Source organism: Lipotes vexillifer, unplaced genomic scaffold (assembly GCF_000442215.2).
Source record: "Lipotes vexillifer unplaced genomic scaffold, Lipotes_vexillifer_v1.1 scaffold1701, whole genome shotgun sequence".
NCBI classification, from domain to species: domain Eukaryota; kingdom Metazoa; phylum Chordata; class Mammalia; order Artiodactyla; family Lipotidae; genus Lipotes; species Lipotes vexillifer.
In genome coordinates, this window is record NW_006794217.1 from 1,085,738 (window position 1) to 1,096,669 (window position 10,932).

General features: G+C 56.7%; 1 protein-coding gene across 1 annotated transcript in view; it reads left to right on the plus strand.

Moving 5' to 3' along the window:
* Positions 1–10,260, plus strand: part of LOC103071891 (classical arabinogalactan protein 9-like) — a 16,125-nt gene extending 5,865 nt beyond the window's left edge. The window contains exons 4-7 of the mRNA XM_007467087.1: positions 1,581–1,736; positions 2,693–2,853; positions 8,537–9,020; positions 9,716–10,260. Of these exons, the coding sequence (XP_007467149.1) occupies positions 1,581–1,736; positions 2,693–2,853; positions 8,537–9,020; positions 9,716–10,260 (1,346 nt within the window). The remainder of the gene's footprint in view (positions 1–1,580; positions 1,737–2,692; positions 2,854–8,536; positions 9,021–9,715) is intronic.
* Positions 10,261–10,932: the final 672 nt, after the last annotated feature.

The window sequence follows — 10,932 nt, forward strand, 5'->3', positions numbered from 1 at the left end:
CGGCCCCAGAACCTGCGCTGCTACTGATGCTGCAGAGCTAGGACCAGTTCTGCTTTAGGCAAGTCCCTCGCCACCCGCAGCCTCCGCGAGGGGTGATCGTGTCCTGCCGGACCCCCGACAAGAAGGGGGAGAAGGTGCATGGGGGACAGTGACCCGCCATGTCAGACAGTCCTGGGAGGGGTTCACTGATGCTGGGGGACGACCGGGGGCCCCAGGCTGCGTCGGGCGCCCTGGGAGCCCGCGTCTCCCTGCGGCCAGGACACCGACTTCCCTCCAGCTTCAGCGTGCGGCCTGTTAGCCCGGGAGATAATGGGACATGAAGGACAAGATTTCTAGTCAATAAAAAGGCGCCGTGGCGGCTTTTTATATCTTGCTTCTGTCCCACTGGGTAGGTGTTTTATCTGCTGCCCACTTGACAGTCCATCATAAAGCTGGGTCCCTGCCCTGCTGGCGTCCATCACAGCCTGTCCCGGGCTGCTGCCCATTGGCCCGTGAAGCCCAGACTCCCGAGAGGTCAGCTCCAGGGGGCACTGGTGGCTGCACAGCCAGGAGAGCTGGGGACACCTTTGCAGAGATGCAGGGGAGGCGAGGAGGTGTGGGTGGAGGTCACGTGGGAGGGGGCGGGCAGGGCTGGGCCGAGGACTGAGCTGAGGCCAGGAGCCCTCAGAGGTGGGCCCACCACAGGCTGCCCTGAAATGGCCCGAGGAGCCGCCCTATCTGGGGCAGGACGGGGTGCTCAGCCCTTCTCAAGACAGAGCCAGGTGGGACATGTAGGTGCATAAAGCCAGCAGCTGCCAGGGCTCAGTAGTGAGCTCCCTGACATTGGAGGAAATCAAGCACGCCCTGATGCCCCACTGGGCCAGGAGGCTTGAGTGGGAGAAGAAAGGACAGTAACACAAGGGGCGGTGTATTTTTTTTCTCAAAAGTAATTGAGCGGGGCGGGGGGGCATGTTGTCCTGCAAGGAGGGGCAGGTGGAGGGGCCACCTCCCACACTAGTTGGTACTTTAATGGAGGCCCAGGGGCTGGGCAGCCTGGGGGGATCTGAGGCCTGCAGCTGTAGATCTCAGGCCGCCCTGCAGAGGCGTCAACATGGACCCGGGAAGGGGTGGATCAGGGTGGCTGTGAGGAAGGCCACCCCCTGGACTCTCATCCACAAGCCTCTGACCCACGGATCAGGCCAGAGGGAGGGCGCTCGGCCAGGAAGGATGGAGGCACTGGCCTCATTCCTGAAGAAAACTCAATCAATCGTTCCCTGCAGCAGGGCACCTCCTGGCCCAAATCTCCTACTCTGCCTGGTTTTCCATCCTGACCGGGGCTCAGGGTAAGTGGCCTGTCTGTGGGGGCAGAGGGCCCTCTGGGAAAGGAGAGCAGCTGACACCGAAGCAGGAGATGGGACAGTCGGTTGGCATGGAGACTGCCAGGGGGAGGAGCGGAGTTGGCCTCTGTTCCCTGGACCCACTTGCCTGTCCCTCCCCTGGGATCCCCCCCACCTCCAGCCAGGTAAGTTCAAGTCCTGTGAGGGGCACTGGGGCTCGGGGCACTGGCACAAGCCCCTTCCTGCAAGGTGATCCCCGATCAGGAACCACGACCCCAGCCCAGGTGATGGGCGTGTACGGGCACCTGAACCGGCCCAGGACACCCAAGCTGGGCCTGAAGGGCAGAGGCCTGGGGCAGGCCGGCCAGAGTGCTGGACAACATGCCACGCAGGGGCACAGGTGTAAGCACAGGCCTGGAGGTGAGGGGGCCACACCCTCAGAAGGGGACGAGCGCCGCACTAGGATGGTGCCCGCTGAACCCAGACCCGCCCTCTGCCCCCGGGCTCCTGCGCCCCGGGGCTGGGCTGCAGCGGGTATCCCAGGGAGAAGCGTGGGCATTGGGGTCCCCACCGAGCAGGGCAGCAGGGCTACACGCTGACGGCCCACCTGTGAGGAAGGGCACGCCTGTGGCTCGGTCCCGAAGCACCTACTGTGAGTACTTTGCCCAAAGGTGACACTGCTCTGACTGGTCCTGACCCCAGGGGCTCACGTGAGAAGTGGGGGTAGGGCCGGTGCTGCAGCCGCTTTCATTGTGTCGGCAGGGGTCCACATGTGTTCAACACCACGTCCACTTGTGGCCTCTGACGGCACCTCCATCTTGGAGTCCCTGGAGGGACCTGGGGGCCCCCTTGGGGAGCTGTGGTCCCCGGCCTCTCACGCTGTAGGAGAGCAGCTCCAGCCCTCAGAGCACGAGGGGGTGCAAGCCCCTTTGGGACAGCTTTCCCAGCCCCACCTCTGCAGCCCTGGGAAAGGCGGCCTATTAGTTCCCAGAACTTGGAGACGCAATGGACCCGACCCAGGTGTGAGGCCCCCTCTGTCTGTCTGTCCATCTGTCCTTCCTGCCCACATCCAGTCTGCAAACATTGGCTGGTCCTTGATGGTGGCCTTGGGCCGCGCCTGTCAAGGACACAGACCTGACATCTCAGGGTCCCTGAGGGCAGGGTGCCTCAGCGCGGCCCGAGCTCCGACAGCCCCGGCTGTCGTAATCCACATTCCTAATGGTCAAGGGGGACAGTTCTGGAAAAAAAAAAAAGAACGAAAAGCACCGTCGTTCGGCCACAGGTCTCGCTTCTATGCACACGCACATGTTTTCTTTGCAAAATTGGAATTGAATTTTCTATGCAGTTCACACTCTGTTGATTTCTCCACCCAACAGCCTATCGTGTGCTTTACCCCAGACGCACGATGCCAACAAAGACGTGCATTTCTGCAGCCTCTGGCTTCCAAGGAGGCGACATGGCCCCCATTTCCTCCGATCGGTGTGCACCTGGCCCCGAGGAGCAGGTGGGGACACAGGTGCGAACAGAGGTCACGCAGGTGAGCAGGAGAGAGGCCAGAGCTGAGGCCACGGGGGAGCAGCGTGGCGTCTGTAGGCTGGGCAGATGTCTCTGCCTCCCTCAGACCGAGACACGCCATGGGGGTGGTGCTGCGAGGCCTCCAGGCGCCCAGCCCCACGATGGGGAAGAGCCGCCGGGATGGGCGGACGGCTCCTGTAGACAAGGGAGTGTATTTCATGGACTCTCAGAACTGGAAGCATTAAAGTATACCTGTTTTTACCACTCATATCTTAACGCGAACGACTCAGCGCCGCTCAGCAAAACGGCAGCCAACGGGCACACACCTTGGACGGGGTGGAAGGTGCCAGACCCAGGGAGGGCATATACCCTATGACCCCAAGTTTATGAAATTCCGGAAGAGAGTAAGCCAACGTATGGTGGAAAAAGTCGGAGCCAGGGTGGCGCGGGGAGCTGGGGCACGTGGGCATTTTTGGAGCGAATGTTCTGTCTCTCAATGGGGGGTTTGGGCTGCAGAGCACACGTTAGAGCATTCAGTGGTCCCCCTGATGTTTCTACATTTCATTATCAATTTTACTCCAAAGATGTAAAAAATCCATAATGAACATTGAAGTCTTGTTTGTGCTGTGCGTGCTGCCTATTTAGGGGTGTCGTGTATGGACATCTGCAACCAACTGGGAAAGTGGTTGATTCCTGGGGGCTGGAGAGAAAGGTGATAAAGCAAGTGGAGCCAGATGTCTGCTGTGGGCGTTTGGGCGTCACTATAAAATTATATCAACTTTTCTGTATGTTTGAAAATTTGCAAGATTACACGTGAAAGCCAATGAAAGAGCCCAGGTGCTGTAGCCTAGCCAAGCGGCTGGACCGTGGTAGCTGTTCACTGACCGTGTGTGTGAGACCTTGGACTAGTTTCTTGGACTCCTGGTGCCTCAGTGTCGCCATGGCATGAAAGAATGAACGAACATCAAGTACTTACACACAGTAAGTACTGGCGTACAGTAGGTGATTGAAAAGTGCGCCCTTTGTTGGTAGCAATTCCATTGTTGGTAATATTGAGTTATCAGGGCTCCTACATGTGCCGGAGGCAGCCCGGGAGGCTGAGGGATAAGCCAAGGGTTTGCACTGAGTTCAAGAGTAAAGGGCCCCAAAGAGTCAAAACGATCTTGCAGATGAAGAACGAAGCAGAGGGTTCCCACGTCCCACTGTCAGGTTCTACAGGGACCGGGACAGAGGCGTCTGGCAGAAGAATAGAGACATATACACCTATGGGGTAGAACTGAGGGTGCAGAAATAAACCCTTGTATTTACGGTCACTTTATTTTTGACAAGGGGGCCAAGATGATTCAATGGAGAAGGAACAGTCTTTTCAGCAAATGGTGCTGGGACCAACAGCACGTGCAAAGAATGAAACTGGACCCCCTTTTCACAGCATCTGAAAAATAACCTAATGGATCAAAGACCTAAATATAAGGGCTGAAACTATAAAACTCTTAGAAGAAAACATAGGAGTAAATCTTCACCTTAGGCAGGGGCTTCTTAGATACGACACCAAAAGTACAAGCAATGAAAAGAAAAAAAAAAAATTGGACCTCATCAAAATTAAAAACTTCTGTGCTGCAAACAATTCCAACAAGAAAGTGAAAAAACCTATAGGAAGGGAGAAAATATTAGCAAATTATAAATCTAATTAGGAACTTGTGTCTAGAATATATAAAGATAATAAAAATCAATAATAAAATCATAAAATCATAAATAATAATAAAATAATCAATAATAAAAGATAAATAGCCTAGTGGCCGTGGACAAGAACCCTAATAGACATTTCTCCAAAGATTTACAAAGGCCAAGAAGCTCATGAAAAGATGCTCAACATTATTAGCCATTGGGAAATGCAAATCAAAACCACAGTGAGATACCCTTTCGCACCCACTGGGATGGCCAGAATCAAATAGACAGATAAAAACAAGTGGTGGTGAGGGTGTGGAGAAATTGAAACATACACACCGCTGGTGGAAATATGAAATGTTGCATCCACTTTGGAAACAGTTTGGGAATTCTTCAAAATGTTAAACACAGAGTTACCATATGACCAGCAATTCCACTCCTTGGTATACACCCAAGAGAAATGAAAACATATGTTAAAATGTAAAAACTACGTAAACGTTCATAGCAGCATATTCGTAATATCCCCAAAGCGGAAACAACCCAAATGTCCATCAGCTAGTGAATGGATAATAAAATGTGGTCCATCCATACAATGGAATATTATTAGCCAATCAAAAGGAATGAAAGTTCAAGATGCTACAGAGGCATGTGTCAAAGGATGCAGGCATGGATCCTCCCTTTCCCTTCCCCTCCACATCTTGCCATCTCTAGAGGTTGGAAAAGAGGGATCTAGGATTCTAAACCGTGTAGGCCAAGTATTTGTCAGAAGAAGCAGAGGAGTAGGAAGAAGGGAATCTAAATTTTCATCGTAGACTTGCTGCCAACTAACATTTGACTTGGGCAAGAAACTTCACTTCGTGGGCCTCATCGTCCTTGCATGTAAGATGATGCTGATTCAGATGCTTTCTCAGACTCATTCAGCTCATTTTCCACTCTTTTATTCCAAATGCCTACATCACAGGTTAACATGATTTTAAATAAACTCCATATCTGAAAAAACCGAAAAACAAAAAACAAACAAAAAACCCCTGCATTTTACCACTAAGACAATACCACTAAGTGAAATTAGCCAGTCACAAAAGACCACATAGCATATGATTCTATTGATTTGAAATATCTAGAATAATCAAATCTACAGAGACAGAAAGTAGGTTGGTGGCTGCCTAGGGTTAGAGGTGGTGATGGAGAATGGGGGTGACTGCTAACGGGTACTGGGATTTCCTTTTGGGGTAAAAAATGCTCTAAAATTAGATGGTTGCACAACTCTGTGAATATACTAAAAACCATTGACTAGCACGCTTGAAATGGGTGAATTGTATGGCATGTAAATTATTCCTCAATAAATCTGTTAAAAGAAAAGAGAGCCTTGGGTTCAAGTTCTGACTCGGCTCTCTGGGGCAAATCTCTGTCATTCCAGGAACGAAGTTCAGTCTGATATGTAAAATGGGGCTGGAAAGATTTGCCTTCCTGGGTTATTGCAGGGACCAGATGAGATGAGAGATAGGAAACAATTTTTCATTTTAACTTCTGTATTTAAATTTATTACAAAAGGAAATGTATGCACATTGTACAAAATTCAAATGGCAGATGTGGGTACTCAGTGAGAAGTCTCATTTTCTGGGGCGATGGAAGTTTCAATATCTTGATTGGGGTGGTGATGACACAGATATATACATTTGTCAAAACTCGTGGAACTGTAGTCTTAAGGAGGTTGAATTTCATTGTCAGTAAATAATACACACAAGCAAGTAAAATGTTATTTTGTTACAGCCTTTTTGTACTCATAAAAAAAAAAAAGTACTACATACACTGTTCCTCTCCTTATTTTTTCCCGTAAAGACCATTCCGGGAGATGGACTCAAATCAGTCTGTGCTTATCCAACTGCATGCGCCTCCATGTGGATGTTTCCCAGCGCTCCACTGCCAGCCGATATTTAGGATGTTTCCAATCAGCTGCTATTACAAAGAGTGCTTCAGTGAATAACCTTGAATGCAATAATATATCATTTTTCACGTTTGGGAGCAGTCTCTGGAGGACAGATTCCTAGAAGTAAATGCTGGGCCAAAGGATATATGTATTTGTAATTTGGACATTGTTTCAGATGTTCCAAGAGCGCCTGCTTCCCTACACCATTGCAACACAGTGTGTCATTAAACTTTACTCTTTGCCCATTGGATCAATGAAAAATCATCTTGGAGAGTAATTTTAATTTGCATTTCTGTTGTTAAGTGTGAGACTGGGCACTTTTTGTATATATGTGTTATTTTTATTTCCTTTTCTGTTCATAATCTCTGCTCACTTTTTTCCCTCTTGGGTATATTTTTTAATTGATTTGTAAGAGCTCTTTACATATGAGGATAAAGGATATTTGCTTGGATATAAGTTGGACATATGGCTTCTTTTATGGCTTTTGGGTTTTAAGTTGTTTGTTGTTGTTACTGTGAAGTTCTGGGCACAGGAAGAGACAGTCTCCGTTTTTCTCTGGGTACCATCTCCCAGGATGGGGGTGGGGAGGGCTCTTCTCCACATTAATCCCGGCCACTTGTGTCCCTCTGGTCTTTCCCTGCATACTCTCAGGTGACTGACTGACCTGCCTGGGTCAGTTCCTCCCAGCCAGGCCATCGTTAGAGGAGAGAGGAGCCATGACAGGGGTGCAGAGAAATGTGAGACCCTCATCTATTCTGACACTGCGCTCAGTCACCCCTCCTGTGCTGGTCGGGCGTATGGCACCTGGATTCAGAGGTGGGTCAGACTGTCCTGCTCTGCTGAGTTCACAGTCTGGTGGAAAATCCAATGTGGTGAGTACTTGGCCGGGGGAATCTCAGAGTGTCCGGAGGAAAGAGGCGGGGGGACACAGGCACGGGGGGGGGGCCCTAGCAGCTGGGGAAGGTGGTGGCCCCATAGCCCCAGGCCCGAGGGCCCTCACTTCCTAGCTTGTCTCTCCCCAAAGAGCACTGGTGCATCCAGATATGGCAGTTGGTTTCTTACAATAAAAACAAGAATCTTGCTGACCCAGTTCCTGCAGAGTTCAATCCTGGCCTCCCTGTGAAGTGGGAGGTGTTAATAGTACTCATTTCTAGGGTGGCCATGAGGATGAACTGAACTGATGCAAGCAGCAAGCACACGCTTGACACATGGAAGTGAATTTTATAATTCCATATGGGTGTGCGTGAGTGCATGTGTGTTAGGTGTGGACTTGGGGTGTATTTGATTTGGGGGTGCTTGAGCAGGATGCCAGGCTATACCAGCTACAACTTAAGCTGGGCTTCTGTGAGGGTGGAGCAGTATCCCACGTTCCCGACCAAATAATGCCTCATGGTGGGGTGGGCTGGTGGGTGAGGATGCGGCTGCCTATAGACATGAGGTGTGTGGGTGCAGTGTGTCTACAACAGAGGCTGGGAGGGGGGTTCCTCAGAAGGAGAGGAGTGTCTGAGAGACGAGGGAGGGAGGGAGGGAGGGATCTTGCCTCACAGCAGACACACCAGAGAGAGAGCCCTCCGCCTTTCTTTAGCCCAGAGAGAGACTGGCCTCCCTCCTCCCTCCGGGTCTGCCCTGGGGTCTCCCATTCCCAGCCTGAGGCGGGTCTGGCCTTTCTGGGGGGCAGCAGCCAGGCTCTGCCCTCTTAGAGCAAACAAGGGCATATTTCCACATCTCAAGATGCTGGAGCAGGAAAGGCCTGGGTATCCGGCAGGAGTGCTCCCCTAAGGCAGGAGCATCGCTCCTGGAGAACCAGGTCGCGGACTTGCAAGGCCGTGGCGAGTTGGGGAGAAAGTGGGAACGGGGGCTGTGAGCCGGCCTAGGCTACAGAGGGGCAGTGCACCTCTAGTAGGGACGCTTGGCAAGAGAGACACCCCCCCCCAAGGCAGCCTCTGCCCCCACCTCTCGGTCCCAGGAGGTCTGAGCGCCCCTCAAAGACAGGACAGCCAGAAGACAGTGGCTCCGACGTTGACCGTCATCCTCTAGGCCCAAGGGTCCAGGGTAAAGGTGGTGGCCTATCCTCTATCCCGGCCCCCTCTGGGGTTTCGGCTCTCCCGCGGAGACGTCGAGTCTGGTGGAGGCGCGGGTGGGGTTGGGAGGAGCTGGAGGGCGGCAGCGGGCGCCGCAGGCTGAACGGAGTTTATGGGCTGCGGAGAGGCCGCTGGACCGGACCCCGAACCGGAACCCCCGCGCGCCCATCCTCGGCCGAGCCAGCCTTTGGCCGCGCTGCTCGCAGCCTCACGCGCCACTCCCACGCCTGTCCCGGCGCCTCCTCCCGGGGGGTGGGGCGCCCCTCGCCCTCCAGCAGACCCCTCCCCTATGCCGCGCGCGCCCCGCGGCGCGCAGGTCGACCCCGCCGTCTCTGTTTCCCTTCCCGGGCCGGGGCAGGACGCGGGGCAGGGGCGCGCGGCATGGGCGCAGCGCAGGGCGCGGCGCCCGGAGGGTCTTGCCCCGCGCGCCCGCCGGCGTCCCGGCTCCCGGGCTCCGACACAGCTGCTCAGGAAGCGGCGCGCAGGCCGTGCCGGGCGGGGGCACTCTTGAGTCTGGTTTGGAATTCTCACCAAACACGCAAGCCGCAGGCTGGGCAGCGGCCGTGGGGAGCGGGAGCCGCCCCGGGAGGCGGTGTGGACGCTGGGTGCGGGCTCAGGGAGACCAGGGCGCTGTTGATTTAGAACCCTGTTTAGAGGCCGGCGAGAGATTTCAGTCCCCCGGGGGTTCGGGAGGCGACTGTAGGGGAAGGGGATCGGTGGGAGGAAAATCCGCTAAACCGAACCTTCCGGAACCCGAAGAATCCTGGCTGATCCCACACACCCTCCTCGGCCCTCCCCCTAACAGAAAGGGGGGGCGGGGTCGAGCAGTGGGAGGGTTAGTGGGGGTCAGCGATCTGGGGGAGGGCAAGTCCTTTAGGGCGCGACCCCTAGCAGATGCAGGGCCCTCCCCATCCCGGAAACGCGCGCCCCTGCGGGCCGAGCGATTGCACTCGCGGACGCGCGCGCCTACACAGGGTCTGACTTCGGGTCAACTTTCACGCGGTTGCCGGGTGTGTGTGCACAAGGCAGTGCCCGCACGCGCGTGCACATCTCCGCCCCAGGGGCCCACCTCCCATCTCCACCCAGTGTCCCGACTCCTAGGCCTTCGGGGGCTTCTGCTCTAACGTTGCCGGGGGCGGGGCGGGGGCGCGCAGAGCGAGCCGGAAGGAGGGGGCGACGATGCCGCTGGGCTCTCCACTCCGCCCCCACAGCACGCTCCCACTTCCCCTCCCGCCTCACCCTCTGGACACCCCCAGTCCACCGACGTGAGGGATCGCCACCGCCGCGCGCCCCCCGCCCCTCCTCCAGCCCTCCCCGCTCGGGCTCCTCCACCAAACGCTACAACCTCAGCGCGGCCGCGGCCGCCACCACCGCGCCCGCGCCGGAGCCGGAGCCGGAGCCGGAGGCGCCGCTCCCCCGCCTGCCCGGCCGGCCCAGGGCTCGCCAAGCGCTGTCCCCGCCGCCGCCCCGCGCTCGCCCCGCGCTTGACGCAGTGAGCGCCGCAGCCCGGCTCCCGCCGGCTCCGCTCCTCTCCCCGTCGCAGGCGGAGCCCAGCCCGGCAGAGGCTCCGGGAGTGGCGGGCAGGGCGCGAGGGGGGGGGAGATCTGTCTGGAGCCGGCGAGGCCGGAGGAGGAAAAGCCGGAGGAAGGGGGGGAAGCCGCCGCCGCCGCCGCCGCGCTCCGGGGACCTGGGCGCGCGCGCTCCGCTCGCCCGTGACCGTGCCTCCGGCCCCTGGCCCGCACCCCGGCCCAGGTAGGAAGGGGCGTGTAGGGGAGGGGGCTGCGGCTTGGGGGTCGCTTCTACCGTAGCTGCAGGGCCAGCGGGTCCCAGCCCCTGGGGGAGGCAAGGAAGATGCTCTCCCGGGCGGCAGCGGGGGCGGGCACGGGGTCCCCAGCGGCTCTCGCAGCCCGGGCCGCTCCAGTCCCCGCGCCGTGCCCTGAGCGTCCGCGCCGGGGCCGAGTCCCCTCGCTGGTGGGGCTTTGGTTGTGGCGCGTTGGGTCCGTCGGTCCTGGGCTTCCCCGCTCTCGGGTTCCGAGGCGGGCGTACTCGAACTTAGCAGTCGCCGAGCCCCGGCTGGACAAACTTCCCTCCCCGACGCCGCGGCCCGAAGGCCCGGGACTCCGGACCCCTCGGGCTAGGAGGCGCCGCGGGGACCCCGAAACTTTCCTGAGCGCTGTGAGCACGAAGGGCGGGATAGGCAGGGATCGGGGTAGGGAGGTGGTCTTGCCTGCGAGGGAGCAGTGGTAGCCGCGACGCCCCAAGTTGACGCGGAGGCTGCCCCCCATCTGGAGCCCCATCTTGTAGTCGAGGGCGGGCAGGGAGCAGACTGTGGGCGCCTAGCCTTCGCACAGCCGGCGTGGAGGGAGCATTGCTCCGCCCCCCGTCGCTGGAGCCCTTGGAGGGGGTGTTACAGGATCCCCCCCCCCCC